The 16,893-nt window shown below is 43.2% G+C and overlaps 1 protein-coding gene across 1 annotated transcript in view; it reads right to left on the bottom strand.

Moving 5' to 3' along the window:
• Window positions 1–3,215: 3,215 nt before the first annotated feature.
• CEMIP (cell migration inducing hyaluronidase 1) overlaps window positions 3,216–16,893 on the bottom strand; it is a 144,894-nt gene continuing 131,216 nt past the window's right edge. The window contains exons 25-29 of the mRNA XM_054041306.1: window positions 16,585–16,789; window positions 15,567–15,653; window positions 15,082–15,239; window positions 10,243–10,343; window positions 3,216–8,133 (exon numbers count right to left, since the gene is read on the bottom strand). Of these exons, the coding sequence (XP_053897281.1) occupies window positions 8,006–8,133; window positions 10,243–10,343; window positions 15,082–15,239; window positions 15,567–15,653; window positions 16,585–16,789 (679 nt within the window). The 3' untranslated portion in view covers window positions 3,216–8,005. The remainder of the gene's footprint in view (window positions 8,134–10,242; window positions 10,344–15,081; window positions 15,240–15,566; window positions 15,654–16,584; window positions 16,790–16,893) is intronic.

Below are 16,893 nucleotides of genomic sequence, written 5' to 3'. Positions count from 1 at the left end.
TGCCTTTTGCTTTCATCAAACGCTTTCAAGTTTTTCCCTGTACATTTCCAGCTAGTCTTTCTGGCTCTGGCTTTGTTTCGGCACTCGTTCCTTCTTTCTCCACTTGCCTTCGGCGGCTTTGTTTTCATCCGAGCCGCCTGTTATTAGCGGCCAATGTCCTTTCGTGCTCCAGAGTCCCCGGTCCTTTTTATACTTCAACTTTTTAAAAAGGCTCTTTCCAGGCTCCCAAATGCCAGGACAGGCACCAGGAGCTAGGGGTGTTGGAAGGCCTCCACTTTACACTGGAAGGTGAGTTTGGTATTAGCAGGCAAGTAGTTCAGCTGAGTTTGAACTGGAACAGCGTTGCTTAAAAGTGAAAAACCTATTTACATGTGTCCAAAAGATGAACAAAGATTTTTTACTAAAAATAAAGGCCCCAGTTCTCTCAGCCAGCCAAGGCGGGCTTGGCACACGCCCAGGAGGAGGGCAAACATGGCCTAAAGGCAATGGTGCTGGAACCTCAATGGCCACCCCCTTTACTTTTTAACATGCGTGTAGTTTGTGTGTGTGGCGCGGAGAGGTAGGGGGGAGCCTTTCCCCTCCCAAACTGCAGTGTTTTGCGCATTGGCCTGCTAAACCCAGGGTTGTGAGTTCAATCCTTGAAGGGGCCATTTAGGGAACTGTGGTAAAAATCTGTCTGGTGATTGATCCTGCTTTGAGCAGGGGTTGGGCTAGATGACCTCCTGAGGTCCCTTCCAACCCTGATATTCTATGATTCTATGATATGGCAACGCTACCACCCCCAAGGACCCACCTGCACTAGGGGAATTCTCCAATGCCTGGTTAACCCTGAGTTAGCACGGCATGGTGACCCAGCTGACTTCATTTGTGACCTTACTGGTGGGCAGTTGCAGACATATCCCCAAAGCGGCTGCCAGAGGAAAGGCTTTCCTTAGTCATTTCAAAACTAGACCTAATGGCCCTGAGGCAGCAAAGCACATGCTTAAATTTAGCAGAACTGTGCATGTGCTTAAAATGAACCACATGCCCAAGTGTTATGTAGTACTGGGGCCACTGAGCCTGCACCGGCGTGCCTGACCCAGGCTAGTCACCCATTGATTTCAGGGCGTATATGCCAGAGTGCAGGACTGGGCCCAGGGTTTAGACTGCACTATACATAAAGGTGAACAAATTACAGAGGGCCCTACAACCCCAGCTGAGGGAAAGGCCACATTGCCCCAGGAGCAGGGGCACAAACATGTGCATGCTTCATCCTTGTGCCAGGGTGAAGTAATCTGTACCAGCTCTTTCCCCAGTGCAGCCTAAGCCCAGGCATGGAAACTGCTGTAGGGCGCAGGGAAGAGGGGGGCGCAATACGCCCTGAGACCTGTGGCAGAACAGCAGCTCTAGCCAGAAAGCAGGACAGGGGCCCAGCTAGCCCCTGCTGCCTGCCAGGCACTGACCCTGACCCCACCCCTCTCTGCAGGGAGCGTAGAGCGGCTGGCCCAGAATGCCCCTGCCCATTACACAAGGGCCCAGCCACCTCTGGGTTCATGAGCCCACTGCCCTGCTCAGCCACTGCCGCCTCTAGCCATCACCAACTGGGACAGGTGCTGCCACCACCTCCCGCCACCGCCTCCTCCATTCCCCTGCACTGCAGGAGGTGAGTCCCGCTGGCCGGTGTCAGTCACCCGGGAAATGACCCCTTCCGCTGCCTCCCCATCCCCAGCCTCCCTCCCTTGGCTGTCCTAGTGTTGTCCTCCGCCTCTTGCTCGCTCCCTGGCTCTCCCTCTGCGTGCTAGCAGAGCTTAGTGTTCACCCTGCTCGTCCACAGCCAGGCTTTGCAATCCGAAGGGTGATGGAAACCTTGCCGAGTCGGGGTTGGCTGTTGACTTTTGAAAGACAGAGACGTGTGTGTCAATTCCCACACCCCTTTTGCCCTGGTTAAACCCCGTTGCAAACATTTGAATTTTCCCTTTCCAAGCCCAAGGAGGAAAATCTCTCACTGTGCCTGCCCTGTTCGGTGTGAGTCATGGCAAGTCACTGAGTGTGAAAGGGAAAGCAAAGGGACTACCACCCCGGCCCTCCTCCAGTTCTGATATTTGGTTCTCACTGATCACTTGCTACCAAGCCCCAGGGAATGTATCCTCCTCCCTCTCATTCACCAGGGTATGGATATGTACTTTATATCATCACGTGATGAATATACTGTTTGATATGTAGGCTTGGCAGAACTAACGTTTTTTAATATAATTTTGTCAGATAATGTCTGTGTATTGGCAACACACCATACCATGCCACTCTTACTTTTGCACTGCTGCTGGTAGCAACGCTGCCTTCAGAGCTGGGTGCCTGGCTAGCAGCTGCCCCTCTCCAGCTGCCCAGTCTGTGCTTAATTTGTGCCAGGGCTTACCAGGGCTGTGCCATGACACCTCTTTCATTACAAATTAAGCACTGCCCCCACTTCCCCTCTCTCTGAAATGGGTTGGGCTTTTTTTTTTTTTTTTTTTTGAAAGGCAAGGCTGGGTTTTTTTCCCTTCATGAGACTTGGCATGAGATGCAGGATGATGATGGCTCAGGCTTGGGTGGGAGGGAGGATATGAGGGCAGGGACAGGAGCAGAGGGGAAGAAGACAGGGAGGGAGGAGACAGGAGCTTCAGTGCTGCCTTTGATCTCATCTTCAATTTGTTGCATGTAAGTGATTTGAAGATTTCACACATATCATTGATTTCAACCAGGAGTGAGTGTGTAGCAGCTGCCTTGTCTGAATCACTTAGGAGGGTGATACCATGCCCTTTAAATGCTAATTACTATCACAAGACTTGGTTCAAAAATGTGTGCTTGGATGTTGGAAATACTGATTTCCTGTCACCAAAGTCTCATTTTAGGAATGCTGCCTCTGAAAGATTTTATAGAGACAGTCTGTTTGGCTCAACCCCACAATGGAAAATGTAACACGCTAATATGATTGCCCTGGTTATCAGAACCTCATAGGGATACATGGATACTCATGAAAAAATAAAATCAGGATTTTTTTTTCTGCTGTATACTCACACTTATTTCACAAATGTCATAAAAAACAATCCTCACCTAAAGTACTCTAGGTGCTGGTTAACAGCTGTTATAGAACAAGCAAGCAGGATGGTGGGAACAGGCACACACGGTCAAAAAGATATGTAAACAAAGAGCAGTTCACTGCCATAAAGTTATAATGAAGAGTACAAGAGACAAAGTCATAATTTGGCATTGAATATTTATTCTGATAAACCTTTTTGTATTCCAAGTTACTACATATTAATTCTGTTGTAAGCAAAAACTTTTGGAATGAATCTTTCAACAGCTTCTGTCAGCATAAACTACACAGTCAACGCATTGCCACATTCTGTGGACATAACTTTCAAGTGCAAAGCAGATTATCTGAAAAGACATATTTCCAACCTCCTTAACAGCTTGGACAATGCTCAAATCCAGTAACAGGTCTTCAAATCTCTGCAAATTTAGGTCTCATAGTGCCTTTGTAATAAATAAATAGAAAATATATCTTTTTCATTGTGAAGTCTATAGGAAAATGTACAAAACACTATACATCTAATTCCGAAAAAGGACCAGCTATTTCGGCAACAGGTAAAACAAGCATTTGAACTGACACACCCCCACCCCAAAATTGCCTTAATAATGACAACTGTATATGTAGGCTAACGTGAAAATATTTGCAGCAATAAAACCTTACAGACAGGATATTTACAGTTTGTGAATGGGACAGTTTAAAGAATGTACAAACTACAAGGAGTCAGTCAATTCACTATTTGCAGAGGAACACACGTACAACTTCTAGAATCCACAAATATTTAAAAAATGATATATCAGAACTATTGGTTGGTGATATTAGGCCAAATTCTGCCGTTAGTTCCATGCACTTAACTCCCATTGAGTCAATGGGAGCTGCTTGCGTTTCAGGGGAGAATCTGGCCCATTATGCCGAGCCACGTTCTCTGTCTAAGGCTTAACAAGTTGCAGTGATCCTATCCTAAGTATTTACAGAGTAAGACCCATCCCCTTCCTCCTAAATGGGCCCACGTGACTATCCTTGCATGACAGAACAAAACAGACTTTTTTCCCTGGATAAGATGTGATTTAAAAAACAGGTATATTTCCTAGTGCCAAGTCTTATGATTTCACCCTGAGAATTCCAAAAATTGTGAAAATTAGAAGCAACACTTCAGTACAAATGCAACTTGCCTTTTTGTATTAGTTAAACAAAGAACTCGACTCCTGCTCCATTGGGTTTGATTGTACTGAGTCGATAGGTGCTCAGCTACTACAATATAAAGACGTGATTGGCTAGAATAGCAAAGGGCAAAAACAGGATGTTTTTGGAAAACCAAATCCAAACCCAGAGGGGTTTTGATCCTGGTTCCTCTCCTAAAACCTTCAGAATAAAAAAATTCTGGTCTTGGCCCCTTTCTAGTATTTTTCATTCATTATATTGTACATATGATCTGCTAATACAGAGCAATAGATGCCGTTGTACCTACAGTACAGCCTCGATTATGGGAATATTGTGGAGGACACTGAATGCATTCAGATAGCCAGGGTTCTGAATAATTAAGGATTTTTTAATGTAATTACTAGACTTAAGGGATAGGATCCTGTTTTGGCTAACAGGGAGTTTCAGATAAATGAGATTTGTATAATCGAGGTTGAACTGTAAGTGAGACTAATCTTTTTTAAGGAATAGTTGTGATCTGGGGATGGAAAGAACCCAGATCATCATAAGACATTGGGAGAGAAATGTATATTTCTTGAGAGCTATGCCCTTTCACACTGCATCTAGTGGAATTAGCCCAAATGGCATGAATGGTTTAGAGCAGACATGCCTTTGCTTGAATGAGGAATCCTTCATTATGAGATGTAAAGAAGCCAGGGAAAAGAGAAATAACCCTGGATCCTTTCAAAAAAATGCAACACTCTTGAAATTCCGCTAAGGAAAACAGTATATAAAAACAGTATAGAAAAAAAGCAATTCCAGTTTTAAAACCCAGGAAGGACTGGAGGGGCATATACCTACATTAGAGCCTGAATACCACTTATAACTGACTCACACAGCAACCTGGTCCAAAAACAGTGCCAGAAAGGTCTTTTGGAATTCAGCACCTGCACAGTGACACCATGTGCAATGACACATGGATTCATGGCTGCTTCATTCCAATTCAGAGCTGACATTTTAGATACAGTGAAAAAAGAGACACCCAGAAAAAAGTCCTATTTAAAAAAAGACAAACCAACAATGGATTTTTTTGGTGGTAGTGGAGGGGAGGGAAACACAACTGCTCTGGCATATGGACAATTTGCCTACTTCAAGAAGCCATTTTTTTTGGAAGTTACCCGAATAACAGAAGCCACTTGAGACACCTGCATGATATCTTTGGGAAACACAAAGCACTGTATCATGTGCATTTTTGAACAATATACAGTGTTTTTATAAGGTTAAGATACATTTCCCAGCTTAATGAAGAAAGCAGTTCTGGTTTACACTCAACTTTGCTCATCATCCATTTTTTTAAACGTAGAATATTATGTTTTGAAGGAAAGGGGGCAGAAAATACATAAGGTTACATTATTTGGGGAGGAGGTGTGTCTCCTGGGATCAACTTTTCCTCTTCAGCCCTTCCACGTGACCTCAAAGCCCCCTACATCTTAGTGATTCACCCTCCAGGAAAGATCTAGCTCCCTCTGGAGCCTATTAACATACTCACTGCCCTGGCCAGAAGAAATTACAGGCAAGTAATGCACAACACATTGGGCCTGATCCTGTCCCCCTTGATTGCACTGGAAGTACAATTTAATCCTCACCCTTGATTAGGGATGGAGTAAGATGACTCCCCAGCATTCCCTGCCTGGGGGCGAGAGACCCAAGCGTGGATCCTCTCGGTAGCATGTCACGTAGGCACAACCAGTCCACTGGGCTGGCTCTGAAAATTTATATTTGAAGGAATGTGTGAGAAAGTCTGAGTAAGTGTGAAGAGCATGGTTGTCAGGTCTTTTCCATCAGTCTGTGGCTGCTTGCCTGGGAAAAACACAGAATCATGACAACAGCTATTTAAAAGCATAACCATGGGAACGCCAGTTGTTGGTTATGGGATTGAGCAGAAATAGCAGGTTCCCTTATGACCATATTTGGTTTGCACATGTGTGACCCTAAGAACACCCCAATGCCAGAGGGTAAGGGGTGCCCTAGTTTCTAGCAGTGAGCCTCCATTGGCCTAACCCCAATTTACTGTATCGAAAAGGTGCCATGTAAGATATCATAGGCAACTGGTAACAAGTTGGTCATTAATATTATTGCTGGTGCATGTATGCATGATGTATGAAAACTTATAAATGTGCGCTGGAAATATGTTCTTAAAATTGTGTTTGGCAGGTAGGGCATAAGGCACCCTGCCCTTGACAAAGGGACATGGGCCCACCTGCACAAATGTGTCTCCAATGTCAATTGAGCCAAGAGAGACAATGGAAGTACATTTACATAAAAGGTAAACAAAGCCATCCAACTAGCAAGTTGGGGAGAGAGCCACTATCACGGCAGGAGGAGACTGTAAAAATGAACATGGTGTCAGCTCCTGGGTGGACCCAGGAAGCTGAGCCCCCAAGCAGGCTTCCTGACTTTGAAAACAAAGATAAAACTTTGAGGATATCAGCGGAGAGAAAAAGCCTTTTTGGCATCCTTCATCTGAAGAGACAAAGAAACAAAGTGCTCTGAGCTCTGTGTTGGTTCGGGGTTAAGAACTGGCCAGCCATGCTGGAAGAACAAGTGTGGTGAGAAAACTACTTTGAACAAGAGACTCTAGTTTAAGTTAGGTTTTAGTCTTAGAATGGTATTTTTACTTTTGTTTGTTTGTTTGTAGGCATTTCGGTCCCAGTTCTGTCTACTTGGTATCAGTTCAATATCACTTCCTTGTTAATAAACTTAATCTTGTTTTAGTACACCACCATCTCAGTGCAGTGTTTCAAACTGAAGAGTAAAATCCTCAGCCAAACTAACAGGCCGGTGTTGCGTACTCTCTCACCAAAGGAGCAACGAACTTGATAAGGTTTGGTGAATGCTACAGCGAGAGGGGCTGAGCGCCACAGGGGAGACTGTTTTGGGTGGACTCCGGACAGAAGAGGCTGTTGGTGTCACCCTGCAAGGACTAATCAAGCAGGTGGAAGCCAGGGTGAGATCACTGAGCTGGCTGCTGGTGTCAGAGTTCTGAGCCATAGTTGCATAGCACGGAGGTACCCAGGGCAAGTAGTGACACAACCCCTTACTGGTCTGGGTGAACCCAAAGCATCACAATGTGTTAAATCACTCCTATGCCATTTCTTTCCTCACTATGTACCATCAGCTGAAATGTGATAACTCCCAAGTGGTTCAGCATGTACAATTTAGTCTCGGGATTCTGCAGCAGTTTGACAGAAGAGTGCAGAAGCTTTCAAATAAATTCTCATTGTTTGACCATGTTTTGCAGCTTTCAGATACTGACTATAATTTATGATTTCTGATCCAAATTTTCAGCCAGCCTCTGAATTTGCATTCCCAGTTTTGTGCGAGCAGCTGATTGCACTCTCAAAAACAGTCCCATGGGAAAATTCCGAGTCTTGTATGGCAATTAGATTTGACATTCATACCTGAGAGGCTCACAAGGGATGTAGAGGCAGAACATGACCAGGCCAAGTAAAAGGCACTGACACTCCCCTCCCCACTATTTGAAAACAGTTTTGCCCCAGATATTAGCTTAGAAAATAAAGGTAAATCTGGTTTCAGCGAGCAAATCAATAGGGCAGGATCAAACAAGATGTGCAACACAAGGAATGCTGTTTGTCACATGTGGCCATCTACCCACTTGCAATAAAGCTTTCTTCATGTACAGCAACAAAGAAATACTACATCTCTGGAGCGCCGTGGCACGGTGCCTGTTGGGAGCAGAGTCAGTAGTCCTTTTCTATTGGGGCAGTGCTAACAGCAGGAAGGCAAAGCATGGTGTCCTCATAATTTCATTTTCTTCACCACAGGGATTGGCACAACTTGATAGATTTTAGCTGCATCCTCCTCGGTGATCAGTTTCACCCAGACCGGTCGAAAGCTGCCTTTGAATCCGACAAAAGCCATTTTATCTGAAAACCAACAGCAATAAATTGGTATTGCAGCTGACTGCAAACAAGTCGAAGCACTTTCATAGATTCCAAGGTCAGAGGAAACCACTGAGATCATTAGCCTGGTCTCCTGTACCACACAGGCCATAGAACATCCCCCAAATAATTCCTACAGCAGATTTTTTAGAAAAACATCCAACCTTGATTTTAAAAATGTCAGTGATAGAGAATCCACTATGACCCTTGGTAAACTGTTCCAATGGTTAATTACTCTCATTAAATGTACGCCTTATTTCCAGTTGGCATTTGTCTAGTTTCAACTTCCAGCCATTGGATCGTGTTGTACCTTTCTCTGCTAGAATGAAGAGCCCATTATTAAATATTTGTTCTCTGTGTAGATACTTCTAGCCTGTAACCAAGTCACCCCTTAAACTTCTCTTTGACTTCATGCCACTCACACACATGCAAACTTCATGGAGCTAACCACTATGCACTCTACCTGTGTTAAAGAGGGTGCTCTGGTTATAAAATTTTCTGTTGTACATGTTAGATGTTTGTAAGGTCATACTCTGCTGTGTGTCATGTGAACTATTATCAATTAATTAATGCAGAGAGGAACACCACAATGTTGAAAGGTCCTGTTTTTGACATTTTCCAAATAAAACGGTTCAACATTTAGTTTTGAAACAATCCTTTGTTTCACACTTTGTATGAAATTATGTATGATAATCTAATACACATTTTAAAAGTCAGAATCAAAATGAATGGCCCAAAATATCACTTTTCAGAATTGTCCTTTGCAGAGAATTTTGAAATTTTTAGTTTTCATTCCTATTTTGAACAACGGGAAATTTGGAAATCTTGAAATTCTTTGCAAAACAAAACTTCTCTCCTCCACACAGCTCTGCTCACAATGACTTGTTTTAGCCAAACAACATGGTAAATTTGGTTCTTGATAAACAGGAACCTCACAATTAGGTCCAAACCAATTGCCAATTGCTTCTAACTTTGCCTCTGACTCTAGGTGCACTCTGATCTTTCTGAACCATCTGGTATGTAATGGTGCTGGCTGGAGACTCCATTTTCAATTCTTACTGGTTCCCTTATCTCAAAGAAAATACTTGCTAAAGTTACAGTAGCTTCCAATGGCAAACTCTCTGGGGTTGGTGTGCGTCTTGATGCAATGTAAATACGTGCAATTCCAGAGCAGATATCGACCAACAATTTCTCAATGACAATATTATACAGTCAGTTACAGACACATTGGATGCTGGGGCTAGGTGTGGCAGTTTGAATATATGATTTATCTCTGAATCAATGGCCATCTTAAAAGAAATCATTAGCAGAATCAGAGGACTAGAGAAGTTAGAGATGGAAAAGAGGTACCAGAGCCATCTCCCCTGAAGTAAGTTCTCTACCTTCTCTAAAACTATGTCATTACTTTTGGGAACAGCATTTAGCAAAGGTCATTGCTGTGACAGTGGGCAGAGACGTACTGCCTTATAGAGGATGTACTTTCAAGAGGGAACTCAAAGCAATTCTGTGTTAATCATAGCACTGTAGACAGAGAATATTGTTAGGTAGATATGGAAGGTTTAGGCATGTGCAAGCAAAGCACGATTAAATAAGCCTCAATTTAAAATAGCTGTTTAGTTGTGCTGATACTTGGCACTCTGGTTTAACAGTCTGGATGTTTAGGAGACACCTGGACACACTCAGAATGGTCTTTAATTTGGTATTTTCACTCCCCACCACTTGGAAGGGCGCTATCTGGGCACTTCTTCCACAAAGGGTACCAAAATGCACTGCCTTCTCTACAGCTGGTGTGGATGCCATCTTAGCATCCATTCAGCACGAGGATGTTGTAAATGTGGCTTCTCCTTATGCCATATTCCCAAATGATAGACATCACACTGAGCCTGGGTGGCAGAAATCCCGAGGTCTTTCCCAAACTGTCCTCAAGGAGGGAGGTCTGCATCTCTCTCACTGACACGTGAGTCCAGTTGAGAAGCACAGTGCCCACTCATTTGCGCAAGGTCAGTTTACTAGCAGGAGTTGGTATATTGAAGGTTTTTAACTTGTTAGTTTAACAAATCAAAAGTTTGTATTTATGTTTTTAAAATTCCTTACCTTTTAACTTAAAACCCTTCTCAACTCCAAGTTTTTCCAGTACTTTAGTCCAGGGTCCTTTTGAAATGAATCTGCCTTTGGATGCCATCACCACTATAGAACTAAAGAAAACAAAAGCCATTTATAAACAAATGAACAATAGTTAAACCTTTGTCACTTGTCTGATTTAATCATTGGTATCTGCCATCAGTGTGACACTGGGACACCTGTGAACTAGATGTTCTCCAACGACTTAACCACATATTCACTTTTCCATATATGCAAAATCCATTAGGAAGCATATTTAATTTGCTTATTTGACACTGAGTTTCTAGAGCGGTTTAAATGTTCAAAATCAGCATTTCCATCACATGCCACTCTGAGTGGAATGTGCTTCATCTGGGATGCACTAAGCAATTCTCATTTAACTCTTTGTTTTCATATCAGCAACGGATTAGATCTCAAATAAATTCACCTCCCTAGAATCTGTGCAGAGGGTCAATTTTCCTTCTTTTTGAGTGCATTTTTGATGCAAATGTGCATTATCAGTGTCCTTATAAATAGCACATGTCTTCCAAAAGGTCCTCAGGTGCTTTATAAACTCAGACTGAAGTACAAATGATGTACGGTTCAAGGATCAGATCAGTTTACCTATCACAAATCTGCAGCGACCTCTGTGGTAAAATTCAGCAGCTGTTTAAGCAACACTATAAAACAGGTTAGGGCAGAAAGTGAAGAAAAATCCCCTATCAAATTAAACCTGGAAGGGGCATTCTGTAGACAGAACCATCCAAGCTGAACTTTAGGCAGGCTAATAAGGTTAGCACCCCTATTCTTCTGCAAAGCGCCAAGATCTCTCCAGTGACTGCACCAAGAAATCCTGACCCTATTGAAGAAAATGGGAGTTTTGCCATTGACTTCGATGAGGCACAGATGGGCTCTGGTCCTTGCAGTCAAGTGTGCTCCTCTTCATTAAAGCAGCATTGCAGGGTGATTGATAAAATGTTAGACTAGTTTAATTTATTTTACTCTATCTTGCAAGCTCTCCAGGTAAGGTGTCCCAGTGATGTCAATGGGTGTTCTGCAGGTAGAAAGCCTTGATGTTGTAACACAACAGCCCCATTGTGTTACAGTAGTACAAACTGTCACTATAATTAGCCATCCAAGAGTTCCTTGTTTTCCAGATTATTACTACATAGAACGCAACTGCTGGGCTGCTGAATGGACTAGCTACATCTTAACATGACAATTCCATTAAAATCCATTGTAATGGGATAATAGCAATACAGCAATTGCAAGGAAAAACCAGGAACAAAAGGGTTAATAGTCACTAAGGCCTGATCTCCACCTAAAACTTGAAAAATTTACACTCCTGAGAGATGTAGTTAAGCCAACCTAAGCCCCAGTATAGACACTGCTAGGTCAATGGATGAATTCCCTCTCAAGCGGGTGGATTAATTACAGCAATGTAAAAACCTCTTCCATCACTGTAGAACATGTCTACACTAGAGTGCATCATACCTGTGCCATTGTAGTGTAGACAAACCTTTAGTCTGTTTTTAGCTTAAACCTCAGTTGTTACATTTAATACTTGCACTGTTATAAAACTAATTAGGTTGACAGCATGTATTTAGTTACATTCTTGGTCTGATATTAGATTTTTTTTTCCTTTCACTTTACTAAAAAATCATTTATTTCAGCTAAGCCTTTCCTGTCTTGGAGCTTTCAAAAAATAGCTTCGACTTGTTCCAGCTATTTGCTTTGGGAAACTCATCACAAAAGTATGAGCATAGACAAAATATGACACTTGGCCTGCAGTAAATTCCTAGAGTGAACTAATAGGCTCTATCATTCCAGGAAAAAAACTATTAAAAATGTATAGTTCAAACAGATTCATCACAGCAGATCCCATTTTTCTTTCTTGGATAAATGGTATGTTTAACAGCTATAGTTAAAATGTCTGGCTTTATCCCATTTCCAGAAAGCAGGCAGGAGAATGGAGGAAAGGGCGAAGAGAACATTTCAGAAGAGCAGGAGAACAATCCAAGGTTACTATCCTACTAAATACATATTGCAAAATTAGGATCTGTGAGGTGCTAACTGCTCTTCACTTCTATTGACTTCCATGGGAGTTGAAGGCTTAACAGGTCCAAAGATCATGTTCATAGGCCTTGCCTACACACACACAAGTTGTACTGCTTTAATTTACTCCTGGGAGAATTCTGCACCACTGTGCGTGCACAAAATTCATGTCTCCCGCAGATTTCTTTGCTTCCCTGCAGAAAAATGACTTTCTGACAGCGAATCAAAGGGAAGCTGCAAAAAAACAGTCACGCACGACTCCCTAGCAATGCAGGTACAACTTTCCAGGCACCCAGAGCAGCCGGCGAGAGGTAAATCACTGTGGGACTGGGAACACTCCGGCCAGTGTCTCCTACCCTGAGCCGGGGATCAGCTGCTAGTCCCGGCTGGGCTAGAGGCAGGAGAGGTTGGGACTTCCTCTTCCCCTGCAAGGAGTGGCTGGGTCTGTGTCAGACCCACCCCCAGAAGCCTCCCCCAGCTGCAGGAAGCTCAGCAGCCTCCCCTGCTTCCTGCCCCCATCAATCCTCAGCTGTGGGGGGAGGGGTCACTGTACGGGGAGCTGCTCCCCCATCCACCCAACCCCTGTGCATCCAGACCTCCCATACCCAGACACCCACGCCACCCTCACCCCGTACACCCAGAACTCCCCTAGCTCTCCATACCCAAACCCCACGCCACTGCACATCAACCCCTACATCTGGAGCCCCCCTGAACCCAGACCCCCTGCTTCCAGACCCCTGCACCCAGACACACCCCACTGAGTTCCCTACACTCAAACCCCCACCCTGATATCCCACCCCCTGCACCACCCTGGGTCCCCACACCGACAGCCAACTGTCTGCACCGAGACCCCCACCCCACCAAGCCCCACTCCCTCAGCACCCAGACCCCCCTACTAAGACCCCCACACCCAGACCCCTCCGCTGAGCCCCAACAACCTTCACCTGGAAGCCCCTGTAGAGTCCCATTGCCGCTGCACCTGGAACCCCACCCCCCACCCCCCCAAACAAGCCTCTGTGGGGAAAACACCACAAAAATGAGGTGTGGGTCTACACAAAAATGAAGACGTTGGTTAAACAGAAATTAAAAGGTGCAGCACCAAAAGTAAAATTCCTGCAAGCTGCATGGAAACTTTTTAAAGACTCATAATAGAGACTCAACTTAAATGTATACCCCAAATTAAAAAACATAGTAAGAGAACCAAAAAGAGAGCCCCATGGCTAAACAACAAAGTAAGAGAAGCAGTGAGAGGCAAAAAGGCATCCTTTAAGAAGTGGAAGTTAAATCCTAGTGAGGAAAATAGAAAGGAGCATAATCTCTGGCAAATTAAGTATAAAAATATAATTAGGAATGCCAAAAAAGTATTTGAAGAATAGCTAGCCAAAAGACTCAAAAAGTAATAGCAATTTTTTAAAAAATACATCAGAAGCAGGAAGCCTGCTAAACAACCAGTGGGGTCACTGAATGATCAAGATGCTGAAGGATCACTCAAGGACAATAAGGCCATTGCAGAGAAACTAAATTAATTCTTTGCATTGATCTTCACAGTTGAGGATGTGAGGGAGATTCCCAAACATGAACCATTCTTTTTAGGTGACAATCTGAGGAACTGTCCCAGATTGAGGTGTCATTAGAGGAGGTTTTGGAATAAATTGATAAACTAAACAGTAATAAGTCACCAGGATGAGATGGTTTTCACCCAAGAGTTCTGATGGCACTCAAATGTGAAATTGCAGGACTACAAACTGTAGTCTGTAACCTATCATTTAAATTAGCTTCTGTACCAAATGACTGGAGGATAGCTAATGTGATGCCAATTTTTAAAAAGGGCTCCAGAAGTGATCCTGGCAGTTACAGGCCAATAAGCTTGACTTCAGTACTGGGCAAACTGGTTGAAACTATAGTAAAGAACAAAACTGTCAGACACATAGGTGAACATAACTTGTTGGGGAAGAGTCAACATGTTTTTCGTAAAGGGAAAACATACCTCACCAATCTACTAGAATTCTTTGAGGGGGTCAAAAAGCATGTAGACAAGGGGGATCCAGTGGATATAGTGTACTTAGATTTTCAGAAAGCCTTTGACAAGGTCCCTCACCAATGGCTCTTAAGCAAAGTAAGCTGTCATGGGATAAGAAGGAAGGTCCTCTCATGGATCAGTAACTTGATAAAAGATAAGAATAAATACCTCTACCAACAATTACGTGTATTAATACTCTACAAACCAATATGAGCAGAGAACACAATCCTCAATTTAAGAAGCATTGATATGGTTTCTATTAGTACTTCCGGCTGGCTAGACTACTGTGCTCCAGAATACAGCTACTCGGAACATGTGTTTGGTACTCAACAGTCTAGTTTCATTGCTCTGGATCTCTGGCTAGCATGCTTACAGAAATCAAAACACACAGCTCATGTGTTTAGGGATGGAACACATGCACATAGCATGCATATATTTTATCAGTGGCATCTGATGAGAACTAACAGATTACTCAGGCAATATGAAAACAGATTAGGAGCATTGTGGTTTAGGAACTGACAATGACAGTTTTTTCACAGGTTTACAGTCCATGCCTTAGAGCCACTTTGAAACTCAGCATTTGGATTCTGATGAAGTTGATACTGAGCCATGTCATGCAACTGAATCATGTCATGAACCATGTCATTAAGATTTTGTAACTAAGCCATATCAGGTGACCAGGGCTAAGAAAAAGGGTCAGCGTTTCAGCAACACTCCTGTATGTTAAAGTTTTATTACACACTGGATTATTTACTCACTTGTTTTTGATGTTGGTGACATAATTGTCTATCTGCGTTGGGATTCCCTGTAGAATAGAGTTTTTGAAACTTATTCGGTCAACAATTTTTCCATGCTCCCCATCAATCACAACGACTTGGATACCATCATCAGCGAGGAAAAACTTTTTACTATCAACCTGCAGAAAAGAAAAAAAAACTCTTGATGTGCCAATGAAATCCGAGTTCATAACAGTTAACTGTAAGGAGCCTCGTGACTGTGGCATGGCAGTGTTGAACTGCTCTTTGCTTCAAAGGATAGGATTCCCTATCTCCTAGCTTGGACCAACTTGAATTTTTGCCTATGATGTTGTACTACTCATTTTCATAAGAGAGACAGCCTGAATGACCTCATTCCTCGAAACTATCAGTGGTAGTTTCCTCAGTAAATTCTGGGTGAACCCCCAGAATTTTAACCTATGTATTTCTAAAAGTCCAACAAATGTGGCTGAGAAGGAACCACTTACCTCAATGTATGCAAAGTCATCCCTGAGATGGAAGTATCTGGTCTTGAAGGTTTGTACTTTCAGCTCTAGGAAATGGTCATTATTCTGCTTAAAAATAGAAAACAGTGTTTACCACTTTTGTCTATTCCCCAAATGCTATTTATTTTAAACCAAGAGCTTCCTAGCAGTTTAATCAACAAAGTACCTAATATATTGACACTTGCCAAATGACATTGTTAATTAAATCTGGGCAAAATCTTAACCTCTGAGCTGATCCTGTCAACATTTAAATTTTGCTAGTTTCACAAAAAGGAAAGTTTTGTTTTGTGCAGTGATATGTAGTTAATTGAAGCTTTGATCCTGCATGCCTGCTCCAAGTGAGAAAGGTAAGAAAGAGCAGGGCTGGGAACAGAACATGAACCTATCTTTCAGTGCTATTTTCATCCCCACAGCCTGAGCAATGTGAGCCTGAGTCAATTGACCTGGGCTCTGAAATGTAGTGCCCCGGGTTTTTCTTTGCAGCATAGACATACCCTTAGCAATGCAATCCCCCCTCTGGCATTGCTTCTGCTATTAGGTAGGCATGGCTTGCAGCCATGCAGCAGAACTCTCATCAGAGCCCAATCAAGTTCTCCTGAGCAACCCGTCGCCCTGCTCATCACTTTGTGAGTTGTGTTTCTATGTGCAGCACTCCACCCCTGACCATTAGATCAAATTCTTACTGTGAAATGCAGTCAGTCTTCAGTACCCCAGAGCTATCCCCATTGCCCCCATGAGTATCCAGCACCTATCCCTAGGAGGCAGGCATGCAGCTTTAAGTATCTCTTCCTTTTATGAATCTGGGTTTTCTGTACTAGCTGGTGGCTGATTTAGGTTGCTTTACACTTCTGGACCATTTCAGGAAGTTATGCACAGGATAGAGTAGTTCTTCTAGAGATGGTCTCCATGGCTACATGGAATGATGCATGATAAAGCTTGTAAATTTACAAGGAAACAGAACAACGGTCATAGAAATGTAATAGCAAACAAGGTACTTTACCAGTTGTGTGTTAGAGAGCTTCTTAGGCATCGGCACATCTATTACTGGATTTTCCATGTATGTGGGATAGGCCTTGGCTTCACAGTCACTAATTCCAGCGTTCTTGGGGATCACAGCTTTGATCCTTATTCTCTCGCAGCCTTGGACTGAGCAGAAGGCAAACTTCTCCTTCTCATTCTGGGCTTTGAGTTTCAGAAACAGCAGCCTGCAAATTGGGGGTGACAAGGCACAAATCATGGGGTGTTACACACCAAAACGAATAGGTCCAGGTTATAACAGAGTACGTCTCAGTGCTTTGTGATAACAAAT

This window comes from Malaclemys terrapin, chromosome 10, assembly GCF_027887155.1.
Source record: "Malaclemys terrapin pileata isolate rMalTer1 chromosome 10, rMalTer1.hap1, whole genome shotgun sequence".
NCBI lineage: Eukaryota > Metazoa > Chordata > Testudines > Emydidae > Malaclemys > Malaclemys terrapin.
This window is presented reverse-complemented; position numbering and strand designations above follow the sequence as displayed.